The sequence below is a fragment of the Phyllobates terribilis genome, unplaced genomic scaffold (genome assembly GCF_046119375.1).
Source record: "Phyllobates terribilis strain yellow unplaced genomic scaffold, ASM4611937v1 Scaffold_3__8_contigs__length_932513732, whole genome shotgun sequence".
NCBI lineage: Eukaryota > Metazoa > Chordata > Amphibia > Anura > Dendrobatidae > Phyllobates > Phyllobates terribilis.
Window position 1 is genome coordinate 837175391 of NW_027362763.1, and position 17127 is coordinate 837192517.

General features: G+C 43.8%; 2 protein-coding genes across 4 annotated transcripts in view; one reads left to right on the forward strand and one right to left on the reverse strand.

The window, feature by feature from the left end:
• The window catches only part of CFAP61 (cilia and flagella associated protein 61), a 423133-nt gene extending 421899 nt beyond the window's left edge, over positions 1 to 1234 (reverse strand). For 2 of the 3 annotated variants that reach the window (XM_073672463.1, XM_073672461.1), the window contains exon 1: positions 1005 to 1234. The gene's annotated coding sequence lies outside the window, so the exon portion shown is untranslated. The remainder of the gene's footprint in view (positions 1 to 1004) is intronic. The other variant, XM_073672462.1, reaches the window with a different exon arrangement.
• Positions 1235 to 1260: 26 nt separating this feature from the next.
• Positions 1261 to 17127, forward strand: part of CRNKL1 (crooked neck pre-mRNA splicing factor 1) — a 28050-nt gene continuing 12183 nt past the window's right edge. The window contains exons 1-9 of the mRNA XM_073672464.1: positions 1261 to 1412; positions 2987 to 3139; positions 4128 to 4219; positions 9233 to 9391; positions 9480 to 9646; positions 10286 to 10464; positions 13211 to 13381; positions 13464 to 13655; positions 13733 to 13792. Of these exons, the coding sequence (XP_073528565.1) occupies positions 1365 to 1412; positions 2987 to 3139; positions 4128 to 4219; positions 9233 to 9391; positions 9480 to 9646; positions 10286 to 10464; positions 13211 to 13381; positions 13464 to 13655; positions 13733 to 13792 (1221 nt within the window). The 5' untranslated portion in view covers positions 1261 to 1364. The remainder of the gene's footprint in view (positions 1413 to 2986; positions 3140 to 4127; positions 4220 to 9232; positions 9392 to 9479; positions 9647 to 10285; positions 10465 to 13210; positions 13382 to 13463; positions 13656 to 13732; positions 13793 to 17127) is intronic.

Genomic DNA, 17127 nt, shown 5'->3' on the forward strand with positions numbered 1-17127 from the left:
GATCAGAAAAAACATTTAGTGATTGACAGCTATCTCTGCATACACAGTCATACAGGGAAGTCTGTCAATCACTAGTGGCCCCGCCCACTGGACTTATGACTACAAACCCCAGGGATTTCAATGCATAAAACGCATGTTTTACTGGAACTTTTCCAATAAAAATGTGCATCAGTCTGATCAGCTTCTCCTGCTCTATAAAACCAAGCACACTAGGATTAAACGTCCATCAGGATGATATTCACCATTACTACTAGTCAGAATATGAACCCTAATTATGTGGATGAGGATCGGATGATATTCGGATAACGTGTGACTCCTATTGGCTAGCTAGAATCACGTGACCTTTCTGGGATGTGACATTTTGTATTATGTATTTTATTCAATGATTAAAGAGCTGTTTCACTTATCAGGACAACCCCTTTTAGATGAAGTAGCCTCCATTGTAACATAAAGATACCGGATCCTCGCCTCACACCCCAGCATCATCCAGCGGTGTCAGCCGCGGGGATCTGGGTGACATTGTCAGGTTAAGTCATGTGAGGCCTGCAGCCAATCAGCGGCCACTATTGTGCTCTCACTCCTCAGGATGAAAACTCACGCAGAAAACTCTGGTGAATATCTCTATATTTATATAGAATATAGCCATATACATGGCTGATTATCTGCGGACTGCGGCTGATGAGCCCAGGCGGAGGGCGCTGTGTCTGCCCTGCGGGCGGAGTGTACTCTCATCAGCATCGCCCCTGCAGGAGTCACAGCACTGAATGCCGGGGAGACTGGGATATGGCGGCATTATGTAACAAAATGTATGTAGGCAGCAATCTGTAGAGGAAAGTGCCCCCCCCGGCCAGACACTGCTGGAGAGGTGTAATAAATAGCATACATTGATTTCTGCCACTTCATAGTGTCACCATTAATAGCTGACAATGCTGCCAGGAAGTACCACAAGTCCCAGCATCTCCATGGCGGAGCACTACAGGGGAGCACTAGAGGGGAGGTCTCACCTGTTACCGGCTCCTCACCTGGAGACCACAGCGATGTGATTCTGGCTCTGATCCTGTGGATACTGGACAGGACGCGCTGTTTGGTTGCTATGGAAACGTCACCAGGCTGCAGTCACTGCGTTGCAGGCGCTGTAATTTGGTCTCCAAGAGCATGGCCGACTGAATGGAGGACTGGCGGCCATTTTCTCGGAGACAATAATGTACAGACGGGGTTCTACCATTACTGCAAGGAAAAGGAAGTCAGGGAACACTTCTGCCTCTAGTGTTGGGACGTTCTTCTGACGTCATCACGTTCGGCTGTACGTGAATGCGTAACGTTCCCGTGTGTTCCCGGAGGTTCTGCGCTGAACTGCAGGCACCATGGCTTCCACGGCGGCTGGGAAACAGAGGATCCCGAAAGTGGCCAAGGTCTGTAGAAGGCGCGGATGGGGGTAGTAGTGAGGGGAGTCTGCAGCTGTGCCTGGGACAGTGATGGCTGAATGATGCCAGCCACCCCTTGTGTGCCGGAGCCTTGTCCAGTGTCTGCTATAACGTGGGATGGCAGGGAGGGGGTTAATGGTGCCAGCCTGTGGAACCAGAACTCTCAGCATGACCAGGCAGAACACAGACAGCAGGGGGCGCAGTGACTAGTGATAACTCCTATATACTGGCAGTGTCGCCATGGCAGCGGCTGTTGGGGTTTATAAGTGCTCTGTAGAAAGCCTGTAAGAGACGTCCCACGCTTTACCTGATGGGGGGTGCGGGTACTAAGACCCCAGGATCAGGGGAAGAGGGGCTGAGGTGTCGCCCTCCTCTGTGGTCAGAGCTGGAGGAGAGCGGCACCTGCCCCCCATATTACTGCTCAGTGGTCAGTGCCCGGACCCTGCAGTTCAGTCTGATCTGTCTCCCATGTGTCAGAAGTGTCCTAGCAGTACAGGGACTGTGTATTGTCAGGACCCCATGTGCTCCCCTCACCACTGCTTTCTGCAGAGCATTCCGTCATATATTAGACGTCGGCCATCGGGTCCCATAGAAGTCACTGGAAATTGTCTCCAACAGTCGTGTGATATTTTCAGTCACCAGTGATTTTCTGCACCAGGATCTTGAAGCGCTCCAGCACAGGACATCACAGGGACGTGTACCGGCTTCTCTAATGTCCTCACCAGTCCTACAGGTTATATAGTGCTTCTCCATTTAGACCACCAGAAAACCTTCCTATTCCTATAGGCCCCATACACAATGGCTGGCCGTCAGCAGAACGATGCTGCAGACGATTGTTCAGGGGCAGCTCTCTCTCCGGACACTTCCATATACAGGAGCGCTCGCTCTGCTGAGACCTGGGCCCCCCCGTTGGCATCGGCCTGTCGTCGGCTTGGGCCCCCCCATTGGCATCGGCCTGTCGCCGGCTCGGCTGTTCCAGTAGAATTGTCTTTCAGATATCTGTTTTCGAGCTGTAATCGTTGTTTGGCAGGCACATTTTTTTTTTAAAGTTTGCAATCTATTTTCTGGCAGATGAGACGGATTTCAATCAGATCAAATGGGCCTTCACACACAGCAATTTTGGTCTGATTAAACAGAAGTTTGTCAGATATGTGTAAGTGCACCATAAGCTATTTTCATTAGTGCTAGAAAATGTGTGTAAAACGATTGTTTATTTCCACTGTAAGGCCGGCCATACACATTAGATGGCTGTCACCCTAATGATGCTTCAGCCAATCGCTCGGACAACAGCAATCTCACCCGACTGTCTAATAGACAGGACTCCGCTCGTCGTGTTCTCTGAGAATGCCGCTGACTGATATTTCAGCCGGCTTCTTGTCTTGGGGAGAGCAATGAGATCGGCGGTCTGCAATCATAATCTCTCCCGACCACCAGTCGTCCGTCGCCCCCATACACATTGATCCTTCTCCCAATAATGTGATAACAATAAGTGCAGCCAGTGTCAAATAATATATATATCATGTATATACATCATACAGGTAACACATTTATTCTCTTCATAGGTAAAAAATAAAGCACCGGCTGAAGTTCAGATAACAGCGGAGCAGCTTCTTAGAGAAGCCAAAGAGAGAGAACTTGAGTTACTGCCGCCTCCTCCCAAGCAGAAGATCACAGATGAAGAGGAACTCAATGACTACAAGTTGCGAAAAAGAAAGGTAAGTGCTGCGTGGTACGGCTTCTAGGGGTTGTCACATCTTCTCACGTAGGAGCGCACCACTTCCCAATGTCACAGCCTTTGTGTTTGCAATGAGCTCCAGCGTGATTGACAGGTCAGATCAGCAGCATTGTTACACCACTGGCACAAGCTGGTCGTGCTCCACTGCCTCTATATAAGGCAGCTTTGCATTGTAGCTGACCTGTAGAAGGAGCGATCAGTGCACTCCAGTATCTGCTCAACTTCAGAGCAGCGCTCTCAAGCTCCATTGGAGAAGGCTTATAAGCACTGTGTAGATTCAGTCACTTAAGCTAGAATGTAGTGATGGCTGGTTACCTAGGCATCAAGCAATAAACAATGCAATTAAAAAATTCTCTCTGGTCTTGACAACATTTTTCTTGAGAGGATTTTTAATGACAAGTAACTGCAAAGTAACTTTGCAATTTTACCTATAGAAGGACATAGGAATAACAATTTAAGATTGTTCCCTAAGGGGGATCACTGTTCCAACTATCCATGGAGATGGGACTCTTCTGCTGCTCACTTTCCTCCGTATGTGTAGCTGATCATAATGTTTCTCTCCCGGGTGTGTTTAGTTGCTTGAGATTTTAGTCTTTGAGTACAGTTTAGGTGTTTTATATCACTGCACTGACTTCCGTCTGAGCTCGTGCTATATACTGCAGCCAACCCGGACAGACAGAGCTGTGGAGTAAAGGGATCAGACTTACCAGCAGCCCTAGCCTCTGATCGGGCAGGGATCTCAGCCTACCTCTATCCCATTAGACGGCATCTTGTCAGCCACTGTTATATACCAGTTTATCATGTGTCTTTGGTTTTAGTGTAGGAGGTAGACCTGAAACTATTGAGGTATTTGGGAGCACACATTTTATGATCACATCTTCAAAGCATAATGTAATACTTTCTGCAAGATATTATGCAACAAGTCTTCAATATTTCTGTTGTTTTTTTTGTTTGTTTTTTACTTTCAGACCTTTGAAGATAACATAAGAAAAAACAGAACTGTTATTAGTAATTGGATAAAGTACGCACAATGGGAGGAAAGTCTAAAAGAGGTTCAGAGGTAAGTACACAGCATTGGTGAGGGTCCACAAGCCCAGACTTTATTGGATTCCTATAACACCACTTCCATTTTCACATCCTAATGCAATGTGCCTATTCACAGTAGAGGGCTATCTTTCAACCAGGATAGTGTTCCCTGGGTTCTGTTACTGTCACATGGTTACTCCCTGCTGCAAACAGGACTCCTCAGTGGCTAACTCTTTACATGCCGCGGTCAATAGTGATTGCAGCATGTAAGGAGTTTTGACAGGGAGAAAGAGCTCCCTTTGTCACTCCATTGCAACAAACACATGGTGCTGAAGCAACTGAAGGCCTAACCATGGCCTCTGGGTCTGTTATAGACCAAAGTCTGATAGATCCTTCCAGAGGCAGGTTCTAAAATACCTCATCAGGATAAGGCTTCATTCAGATGTCAATTTTTCGTGTACGAGTTCTGCTCACATGTTTTGTTGGTTTTTTTTCTGTTTTTTTTTTTTAATGGACCGAGTGGTCTGCACCAAAATACTGAGACATGTCTTATTTTGATCCAAGTCACGCATCAAACTCACCAATGCAACTCTAGGGGTCTGCGATAGTATCAGACCATTTTGGCCTCCATCCGTGTGCTGTCTGATTTTTTTTTTTGTTCGATTCGAGAAGCTTGGGAAATCTTCTCATACACGCAAAAAAAGATATGATGGAATGATAAAAATTATTTTATCTTACAACAAAAATGATGAATGAGGCCTAACACCGACAAGCTGGTTAATGCACTGGGGAAAACAAATGCCAAAAAATACAAAAAACAATGCCATTACTGATGGTTTTGGTCATCTCACCCCAAAAATAATGAAATTAAAAGTGGTGAAAAAGTCATATAGTACCAAAAATGTACTTGGTTTGAACAAAGTTCCTCTAATATATCTGTTTTAGTGAATGGTGAACAATGTTTATTTTTGTGGGGTTTTTTTGGTTTATTTTACCTTCCAAACAGTGGAACAAAAATGATGACCATTTGTCATGCAAAAAGTAATCTCTAAACTGGTATTGCCATAAGTGTACTGACTCGCAGTCTCACAAGGTAGGATCTAAAATGTGCAAAAAAAGAAGCTGGATTGGTGTTTTTCTTCATTTTTTTTTTCATTTAATAAAATATATGCACCCCAAAATGGTTCCACGGACAAATACAACTTATCCCCCAAAAAAAAAACAAGCCTTCACACAGCTACATCACTGAAAAAAGATGGCTCCTCGAACGCATTGATAAGAAAGCAAAATAAGATGGTTGGTCATTAACACCTTCACGACATCCGCCGTATATGTACAGCACCGCAAGTTCTGGTCACCGCGCTGAACCGAGTAGTAATCAAGACAAGATGGCTGCTGTCTCTGACAGCAGCCCATCTCTGCACGTCGCCCTGGGGGGCTGTACAGCCCCTCCACGTCGGTGTTCGCTGTGATTGGTGGCCAGTGCAATCTCGTGTTGTCTCCTTTTCTTTTACCATCTGCTTCTGTGCTGTCTGTGTGACCCATCTTTGATCACAGCAGCAGCTTCCAAATCCCTGTTCCAGCCCCCCTCACTCCCCAATCCTCATCCCCCTCACTCCCCAAGTGCATTTTTGATGCACTTTTTTTCAGGGCTGTGGAGTCAGTCTGGGTCGGTGTCCATTTTGGTGGAGTCGGTATAAAACCGACCGACTCCTAAAATATATAATAAATTGGGCTCATTAGTACAATGTGCTGTAAATGTTTTCATAAGATTTTGGGAAAGTTATGAAGTGTCCTATAATGTCTGATCTGCTCCTGATCTAAGGATCTCGGCTTTTAGTTGAGATGATTCTGTGCTGCACTTTATGTACATGAGGCAGTGCTGTGGAGTTTGTGGTTTGCCTTACCGACTCCACAGCCCTGCTTTTTTTTTTTTTTTTGGGGGGTGGCGCCTTTTGCGCATGCACGTCCTGCGTCCACACCCCAATTACCTTCTGCGCTGAGCATTCATGTCAATTTTTACCACAGTTTTTATTTATTTATTTTTTTGTAACACTAACATGTCCGCTTCCCATGGCCACAGTGCTCTGATCGGTATTGCTGCTGATCAGAGTCCGCGCCAAGGAACTTTTTTTTTATTTTTTGCTATAGGTAGAATAGCGGACGTCACAGTTTTAGCGACGTCAGATTTTCTTGTAAGAAAAAAATAATTGGTATTACCAAATAGCTTTGTAGGTAGGGAGGTAGCACATTAGGGGAGGGAACCTCAGTTTTTTCTCTAGCACAAAAAAAAAGAATAGTTAGCGGCGAGTAACTTCATAGCCAGCGCATTAGGGGAGCGCACGTCACAGGGTTAGTGACGTCCGTTTTTCTTTTGCACAAAAAAAAGGATAATTGACTTCTTTTCTAGCCATTAGTGTAGTGATCGTCACTGTAATTTTTTTATACAAAGTTTTTTTTTTTTTATATATACTTCTGATTTTTCTTTTCATTTTTTTTCTTCTAAATTTTTCCAGGAGGCATACGCTTTACTTGCCTCTGACATAGATTCAGGATGTGAGGAAGATCCCACGGTCCTCATCTAGTGAGGAAGGACCCCCAGCAATGCGTCCTAGGACCCAGGCAACACCTACAGCATTCGATCCCATATGGGCTGCACCCCCCCCCCCCCCCCCCCGAAAATTATCAGTCTGTTATTCCAGATTTCATGGGCAGCTCAGGAATCCAATTTGATGCTACCATCCTCACTGACATTGACTTTTACAAATTCTTGTTCAGCGAAGAAATAATAAATGTTATGGTGGCTCAGACAAACTTGTATGCCCATCATCAATTTTTCACCCAAAATCCCATGTCGTCATGCGCCAGGTGGACCCCTGTAAATGCAGCAGAGATGAAGACATTTTGGGGCATTGTGCTACACATGAGCATAGTCAGAAAACTAGAGCTTCATCAATACTGGAGTACTAATATTCTCTACAGCACACCGGTATTCCGTATGGCCATGAGAAGGACATGACTTGAAACCATCCAAAAATGTTTGGATTATAGTGATAATGCGCAGTGTCCTCCCCGAGACAATCCTAACTTTGATTGTCTATACAATATTCGGCTAGTAGTTGAAAACTTTAGCAGAAAATTGCTGAGGCTTACAACCCTCAAAGGGACATCGCTATAGATGAATCTCTGGTTCATTTCAAAGGGAGACTAAAATACCAACAATACCTGTCCAGTAAGAGGGCCAGGTACGGAATAAAACTGTACAAGCTGTGCGAGAGTACCTCAGGGTACACCCACTGATTTAGGGTCTAGGAAGGGAAGACACCCAGATTACCCCCCCTGTCCTGGGGGTGAGTGGGAAAATTGTGTGGGAATTGCTGCACCCACTGCTGGATAAGGGTCATCACCTCTACATTGATAACTTTTACATCAGCATCCCACTATTCAAGACCTTCTGTCAGAGGTACAGTTGCATGCGGCACCGTGCGAAAAAATCAGAGAGGCCTCCCTAAGCCTCTAATTGGGCAACTGATGAGAAAAGGTAAGAGCAGAGCCCAATGTAGCGACAACATGATGGTGGTCAAGTATAAAGACGAGGGATGTCCTTATCTTGACCACCATACACCGTGACAACAGCTCCCTTGTCACTGTCCGAGGTACCACAACACAAGTCCCAAATCCAGATTGTATCCTGTGTAATAATAAGGGGGTGTAGATCTATCAGATCAGGTCCTCAAACCGTACAGTGGCATGCGAAAATGTAAAGTATGGTACAAAAAAACTGACCGTGCATATTGTACAGATGGCATTGTACAATGCTTTTGTGCTGTTTCAATCTGCAGGCAATACATGGACCTTCCTTCAGTTTCAGGAGGTAGTCATCAAGGTCCTAATGTCTGGTTCTAAGGAAGGTGCGGGTCCCAGTACTTCTGAAACTGATGGTGAATATAAGTATTTATCCCTCATGCTGAATGCTTCTAGTTTCTGGTTTGGTTTATATCCTAAGTCATGTGACAAGGCTCGTTAAAGGGTCACTATTGACTTTTAGGATTGCTGCTTCCAATAGGTGACACTAGAATACTGGTCCTCTTCTTCTCTAAAGAGACAATTTGCATATTTCCCAGAGGAGCATTGTGGCTTTAAAAGTCTCCTCACCGTGACATGCTCAACAGGAGAAATGTTACCCCTTAAAAAAAAGAAAAACTGTCAATTTTACTGTTTTTGTTCATCACAAAAAAAAAGAAATAAGTCATCAAAAAGTCTTAAGTATCCCAAGTACCACCTTAATTGCATTGACCCACAGAATGTCCGTTACACTGTAGGACAGATTATCTGATGAAGGTCAGTCACCCATATATGTCCATATTTGAATCTGATGCTCCTGACCCGTGATAACCAGGGTCACTACGTTCTCTAGTCGTCCAGTAGAACAACCCCGTCCTGGGTGTGGGGATTGGTTATGTAATCGTCCCATCTCTTAAAGAAGCGCTCCCATTAACATTTCTATTGGCCAAACCTGTGTGAATGTGTGTGTAGTGTAGGTGCATTAATATACTTACCCATCATTGTCTTCAATGGTTTCCAGCGCAGCTCCAGTCCTCTTCTGAATTGCTTGATGGCTTTTTCGACTCGTTGGCTCACACTGGGGTCTATGGAGTCACTTTTGTAATGTAGGTGTATGGAGCATCAGAACGAGACTACCTAGACTTACATTACAAAAGTGACTCCAGCTCACACACAGGGCCCAGTGCGAGCCGGCAAGTCGGAATAACCGTCACATGTGCCAGAAATGGACTGGAGCGGCACTGGAAACCAGGGAAGGCAGGGATCAGCGAGTATGTTCCTGCACTTGCACTACTTATACATTTACACAGCTTTAACCAAGAAGAGTGTTACTGGGACTGCTTCTTTAAGCAGTGATGTGACTGAGCTCTTGCATAGTAGTGACTCTGGCTAGTATCTGGCCTCCTGTCCTGACTGTGATTGGTCGTAATGCTCTTTTTACTCTTTCTCAGTCTGAGGATTTATGTAATTTTTGCCTCCATAGATCACGATCTATCTACGAACGCGCCTTAGATGTGGATCACAGGAATATCACATTATGGCTCAAGTACGCCGAGATGGAGATGAAGAATCGCCTGGTTAACCATGCACGTAACATCTGGGATAGAGCCATCACCATTCTTCCCAGAGTCAACCAGTTCTGGTAAGCAATGTACGCCAGAAGCCAACTATGCTCAGCCAGTTTTTGACATAGGACCTCAGTGTACTACTTTTCATATATTGTTACAAAGGTATAAATACACTTACATGGAGGAGATGTTGGGCAACGTGGCTGGAACAAGGCAAGTGTTTGAGCGCTGGATGGAGTGGCAGCCTGAGGAGCAAGCCTGGCATTCCTTCATCAATTTTGAGCTTCGGTACAAGGAGGTGGACAGAGCACGCTCCATATATGAAAGATATATCCTTTCGAATGCAAAAAAATTAGCTTAAGACCCTTATCCATTTGCTTTTTTATTTTTTTCCTGTCTTTGTGTCATGATGATTTGACCAAAAAGTCTGAATAATGAAAACCATGCCCACATTGTTGATCAAACATGTTAAAAAAAAAAAACACTAGGACCTAAAAACTAATAAAAAAAAAATGGTGCAAAAGCCATAATGAATTTGATGCAAACATAAAAAAGCACTAAAAAAATGATGACCCGGGCATGGGTATTTCCCTGATATGTTTCAATGATAATGTCTAAGCTTTTTGCTTATTAGAAATAAAAAGTGCTTTATTTAACACACAGAATTCATATGGCATTAGTGCAAAAACATCCATACTCTACGCTGGCGCATCTGGACCGGGTGCCAAGAAGAGAAGGTTATTTTTTGAACCCAGCACTGAATTGTGAGTTTGCGTCTTATATTAGTGCTGCATGGGGGACGGCCAAGAAAAAATATCTGTCGGAGGATGAAAGATGCAAAATTTTCGTGTAACTGCACGTTGCGAAAATGTTTGCAACATTTCTGGCAAAAACTATTGAATCAGGGGCTTTTGTGTTCTTTGCCTGTCATCTCCTATATGTGCAGATTTCCCTTAACATACGTGCACTCGTCATTGTACACCCTGATGTAAAGAACTGGATCAAGTACGCACGATTCGAAGAAAAGCACGGGTATATAGCTCACGCAAGGAAGGTTTATGAGCGCGCTGTGGAGTTCTTTGGTGAGGATCACATGGATGAGAACCTGTATGTAGCATTCGCCAAATTCGAGGAGAATCAAAAAGAGGTGAATTTCTTATTTTCCTTTATTTTTACATTTGATTTGGATTATACTGTAGAATTCTGCATGCTGCGCTGATCTTAATATATACCTATTCTGATCTGCGCTGAGCTCTTAGTATATACCTATACTGATCTGCGCTCAGCTCTTAGTATATGCCTATACTGATCTGCGCTCAGCTCTTAGTATATGCCTATACTGATCTGCGCTCAGCTCTTAGTATATGCCTATACTGATCTGCGCTCAGCTCTTGGTATATGCCTATACTGATCTGCGCTCAGCTCTTGGTATATGCCTATACTGATCTGCGCTCAGCTCTTAGTATATGCCTATACTGATCTGCGCTCAGCTCTTGGTATATGCCTATACTGATCTGCGCTCAGCTCTTGGTATATGCCTATACTGATCTGCGCTCAGCTCTTGGTATATGCCTATACTGATCTGCGCTCAGCTCTTGGTATATGCCTATACTGATCTGCGCTCAGCTCTTGTTATATGCCTATGCTGATCTGCGCTCAGCTCTTGGTATATGCCTATGCTGATCTGCGCTCAGCTCTTGGTATATGCCTGTGCTGATCTGCGCTCAGCTCTTGGTATATGCCTGTGCTGATCTGCGCTCAGCTCTTGGTATATGCCTGTGCTGATCTGCGCTCAGCTCTTGGTATATGCCTGTGCTGATCTGCGCTCAGCTCTTGGTATATGCCTGTGCTGATCTGCGCTCAGCTCTTGGTATATGCCTGTGCTGATCTGCGCTCAGCTCTTGGTATATGCCTGTGCTGATCTGCGCTCAGCTCTTGGTATATGCCTGTGCTGATCTGCGCTCAGCTCTTGGTATATGCCTGTGCTGATCTGCGCTCAGCTCTTGGTATATGCCTGTGCTGATCTGCGCTCAGCTCTTGGTATATGCCTGTGCTGATCTGCGCTCAGCTCTTGGTATATGCCTGTGCTGATCTGCGCTCAGCTCTTGGTATATGCCTGTGCTGATCTGCGCTCAGCTCTTGGTATATGCCTGTGCTGATCTGCGCTCAGCTCTTGGTATATGCCTGTGCTGATCTGCGCTCAGCTCTTGGTATATGCCTATACTGCCTCTGTTCACTAATGAAAGGCTCTGTGGGACTGTGTATGGAGGCATCATCCCTCAGAAGCTTTGCCTGCAGAAGAGGATATGCAAAGTCTAATTCATAAAGAATCTGTTGGTAAAATACTCCAATATGTGTGTGTACAGCTGAGGACTCATACACCTCTATGAAGGCCCTTTTCTGACTTGAGATATGATTGTTCATCATGTATAGTATTTAGAAAAACAACATTGTAAACTTTATTTGTCCTAAATTGTGACTAAATGTAATATTTCCCATGTCCACAAGGTGGCAGTATAGAATTTTTTATTTAATCACAGTTTACTTGTAATGCTGGCGGCAGTGCAGCTGAAAGTCTATATTCCTACTCTTCTTCAGTCTTGAGAGTGCGAAGCCTTGATTTTAAGAAATATTTTGTGCTTTTTTTATTTATTTTTTGTTGTGACTTAAAAAAATGCCTTGAAAATGCAAAATGGGAAATAGGCCTTAAAGAAAACCTGTCAGCAGGATTTTATAAAGTACACACATGGCCATGTTGGCGCTGTGACACTGATTATCCGTTTTGTGGTCTTTGTGCGACGTTTTCATCCATTAATGTCTTTGTGCATCGGGGCAGGCCTGTGGGCAGGGTCTTTTCTTGGTGCTCTGGTCCCTTATTCATGTTCCTGTCTGAATGACAGGTCACCCTGCCTCCTATTTTAAATATTGCAGCTGCACAATAATTTCTGTGGTCTCGAAAAAAAAAACACGGCCTCCAGCAAAATGTCGCCGGCGGCACATGCCAGTCACAAGCTATCCCCCTTGTTCTTAATCTGTGCATGTGCGGCCCACTGCCTTCACCAGCAAGATGTTTTGACATATATCGCCGCTGCTCAAAACGTCTTGCTAGTGAAGGCAGTGGGCCGCACATGCACAGATTAAGAACAACGGGGATAACTTGGAGATGCACAAAGATATCATTAAATGAAAACATCACAAAACATTTCTTCACCGCAGGTATCATTTTAATCAGTGTCACAGCGCCAATATGGCCATGTGTGTACTTTAATTCGCAAAATCCTGCTGACAGGTTTTCTTTAAAGATGATCCCTTACCTGTCCAGACTTGTCTATTTTAACTATTTTAGTAACTAATCGTATTATCAACAATGCGACAATTCTGGAATCTGTTTTCTTAGGGGCTGTATGTTGTATTGTGACGTTCCTCTCTTATTCCTCCTGGAAATGTATGTAACGGTTGACTTCTGAGTGTCACCAATTTGAGGCATGATCTTCCACAGTCTGACATTGATAGCACTGATTGCACATTGGTCAGAATGTGTAGGGAGGGACACACCCCCTTGACAAGGAAATTGTTAACACCCAGTTGTCAATGACAAAGAAATGGCACAATACAGAGTGACAGAAAAATAATTGCCCCAGAATTATTTCATGGAGAGTACAAGAATGTAGGAAAAGCGACATATCAGGAGAAGTGAAAGGTCCCTTTTTTATAAAAATACGTACCTATAATGTATGGTAAGACGCACGTTGTGTACCCCGGTACACGTAGGATCATGGCGGTCACCACATACCTTGTTTTGTATGTTACACAAGCACGTGACATTTCTTTATTCCTAATATTGTAAGTGTATATTAATGTTTCAATGATACATTTTTCCTGCTGTTATCCAGTCGGAGAGGGTCCGCGTGATATACAAATATGCCCTGGACAGAATCCCAAAGCAGCAGGCTCAGGAGCTCTTCAAAACCTACACCATTTTTGAAAAGAAGTACGGTGACCGGCGCGGCATTGAAGATATCATTGTGAATAAGAGGAGGTTTCAGTATGAGGAAGAAGTGAAGGTAGGGGCCTATCCCTTCCTGTTTCTCTCCTTTCTATTTTTTTTCCATTACTTTGCCTAAGAATACTATTTTTTAATTCAAGGCTAATCCCCATAATTACGACGCCTGGTTTGATTACTTGCGATTGGTGGAAAGTGACACCGATGCTGACACTGTCCGAGAAGTGTATGAACGGGCAATCGCCAATGTTCCACCCACTAAAGAGAAAAGGCACTGGAAGAGATATATCTACCTATGGATAAACTATGCCCTGTATGAGGAGCTGGAGGCCAAGGTATACAGCAGGCAGCCTCATCCGGCATTGCTACAATATTTATGGCATCTGTCAACCATGTTCTCTGTGATTTACAGGATCCGGAACGGACGAGACAAGTGTATCAGGCCTGCCTAGAGCTCATACCGCACAAAAAGGTAAAGGGAGGGGATTCTGGATGTTACAGGGGTGTAGAGGGTTGGGCATTGTTCAGGATGTCTTCTATTGCCTGCAAGACTCCATATATCCCCAAACTTAACCACTTAACCCCCGAGGGTGGTTTGCACGTTAATGACCGGGCCAATTTTTACAATTCTGACCACTGTCACTTTATGAGGTAATTACTCTGGAACGCTTCAACGGATCCCCCTGATTCTGAGATTGTTTTTTCGTGACATATTGTACTTCATGATTGTGGTAAAATTTATTCGATATCGCTTGGGTTTATTTGTGAAAAAAACGGAAATTTGGCGACAATTTTGAAAATTTTGCAATTTTCAAAATTTGAATTTTTATGCCCTTAAATCAGAGAGATATGTCTCACAAAATACTTCATAAATAACATTTCCCACATGTCTACTTTACATCAGCACAATTTTGGAACCAAAATTTTTTTTTGTTAGGGAGCTATAAGGGTTAAAAGTTGACCAGCAATTTCTCATTTTTCCAACAAAATTTACAAAACCATTTTTTTAGGGACCACATCACATTTGAAGTCACTTTGAGGGGTCTTTATGACAGAAAATACCCAAAAGTGACACCATTCTAAAAACTGCACCCCTCAAGGTGCTCAAAACCACATTCAAGAACTTTATTAACCCTTCAGGTGCTTCACAGGAATTTTTGGAATGTGGAAGAAAAAAATGAACATTTAACTTTTTTCACAAAAATGTTACTTTAGACCCAATTTTTTTTTATTTTCACAGGGGTAACAAGAAAAAATGGACCCCAAAATTTGTTGTGCAATTTCCCCTGGGCACGCAGATACCCCATATGTGGGGAAAAACTAATGTTTGGGTGCACGGCAGGGCTCGGAAGGGAAGGAGCGCCATTTGACTTTTTGATTGTAAAATTTTCTTGAATAATTAGCGGACGCCATGTTGTGTTTGGAGAGCCCCTGTGTGCCCAAACATTGGAGCTCACCCACAAGTGACCCCATTTTGGAAACTAGACCCCCCAAGGCACCTATCTAGATGCATAGTGAGCACTTGGAACCCCCAGGTGCTTCACAAATTGATTCGTAAAAATGAAAAAGTGAAAAAAAAAACACTTTTTCATTTTTATGAATCAATTTGTGAAGCACCTGGGGGTTCCAATTGCTCACTATGCATCTAGATAGGAGCCTTGGGGGGTCTAGTTTCCAAAATGGGGTCACTTGTGTGGGAGCTCCAATGTTTGGGCACACAGGGGCTCTCCAAACGCAACATGGCGTCCACTAACAATTTGAGCCGATTTTCCGTTCAATTTGTTAGCGGACACCATGTCGCGTTTGGAGAGCCCCTGATGTGCCTAAACAGTGGAGCTCCCCCACAAGTGACCGGATTTTGGAAACTATACCCCTCAAGGATTTTATTAAGGTGTATAGTGAACATTTTGAACCCAGAGGTACGACACAGAATTTGATAACATTAGGTCATCATATTGAATAAGTTGTCATTAGTCTTGAGCGCAAGTGCTCGCTACTTGAGTTTGCATCGGGTACTCAGGTATGCACCATGTACTGCGTGTGCTCGAGTGACATGCTCGAGTCCCCGCCCGGATGTTTCACGGTTATTAGACACCCAAAAAAAAAACATGCGGGAATCGCTCGTGCATGGCAGGCTATCCCCGCAAAGTTTTATGGGGCGGAGACTCGAGCATGTCACTCAAATACCCACGATACTCAATGCATACCAGAACACCTGATGCAAACTCAAGTAGCGAGCACTTGCGCTCAACACTAGTCGCCATATCGTCATCTTTTTTTCTTGCTTTTGAAAAAAATCCCAACCCCAGCCCTAACCGTAGCACAACCCTAACCCTAGCGTTTATTTTTTACACCATTCCTCGTGAGGTATAAGTGATTAGACGACTTTATTCTTCGGGTCGGTGTGATTACAGCAATACCAGAATCATATGGGGTTTTTATGACTGACAGCTGTCACACACTAAAAGACGCATTATTTGTAAAATCTAGTTTTTGCATCGCCATATTTTGAGAGCTATAATTTTTCCAGTCATGTGATGGCTTGTTTTTTGCGGGATGAGTTGACGTTGTTATTGGTGCCATTTTCAGGCACGTGACATTTTTTGATCGCTTTCTATTCCGATTTTTGGGAGGCAGAATAAACAAAAACCAACAATTCAGGAATTGTTTTTTTTTTTTTTTTTTTTCTGTTCCGCGTGTGGTAAAATTGATAAGGTAGCTTTATTCTTCGGGTCTGTACGTTTACAGCGGTACCACATTTATATCGTTTTTCTATGTTTTGCACTTTTACATAATAAAAGCAATTTTATAGAAAAAAATATTTTTTAGCATAGCTTTATTCTGAGAGCTATAACTTTTTTATTTTTCGGCTGATGGAGCTGTATGGCAGCTTGTTTTTTGCGGGACGAGATGACGTTTTCAGCTGTACCATTTTTATTTATATTCGTCTTTTTGATCACATGTTGTTCCATTTTTTGTTTGGCGGTATGGTGATAAAGCATTGTTTTTTGCTTCGTTTTTTTTTTTGCAGTGTTCACTGAAGGGGTTAACTAATGGGACAGTTTTATAGGTCAGGTTGTTCCGGACACGGCGATACCAAATATGTGTACTTTTATTGTTTTTTTTTTTATAATAATATTTATTGATGGGTACATTATATTTTTATTTTTGGTGGATTATTTTTTTTATTTTTTTTTTTATATTTTTACAAATTTTTTTTTTTTTTTTTTTTCACTTTCTGATAGTTTTAATACTTTATTACTTTGTCCCACTGTGGGACTTTCACTTTTTTTTCTCTGATCGCTTGCATGGCACAGGAATGCAGCACCATCCCTGTGTCATGCAGGCAGTCAGCGCTGGACAGGGAGAAGATTGTTTGGAGATGCACTGCGCATGTCCAAAAAATCTTCCTGCTGTCTGGTGACCCGGATGTTGTTATGACGACATCGGGTCGTCATGGCAACATCCTGGAAGCTACAGCAGTCAGCGCTGGAAGCCGGAAGAGGAGGTGACTATCTGTGATCACCTCCCCTTGCCACCGCAATGCTGCGATCGACTTCGATCGCAGCATCGCGGGGGTTAATGTGCTGGGAGCGGTGCAGGACCGCTCCCTGCACATAGTACCGGGTGTCAGCTGTGACAATCAGCTGACACCCGGTGGCGATCGCGCCCGCACAGCCTGTGTGCACGCTCGATCGCCATGACGTACTAATACGGGTCTGGCTCTTAAGTCCCAGGGCACAGACGCGTATTAGTACGTCAAATGTTGTTAAGGGGTTAAAGGGTCCCAATAAGTGTCATTGTGGC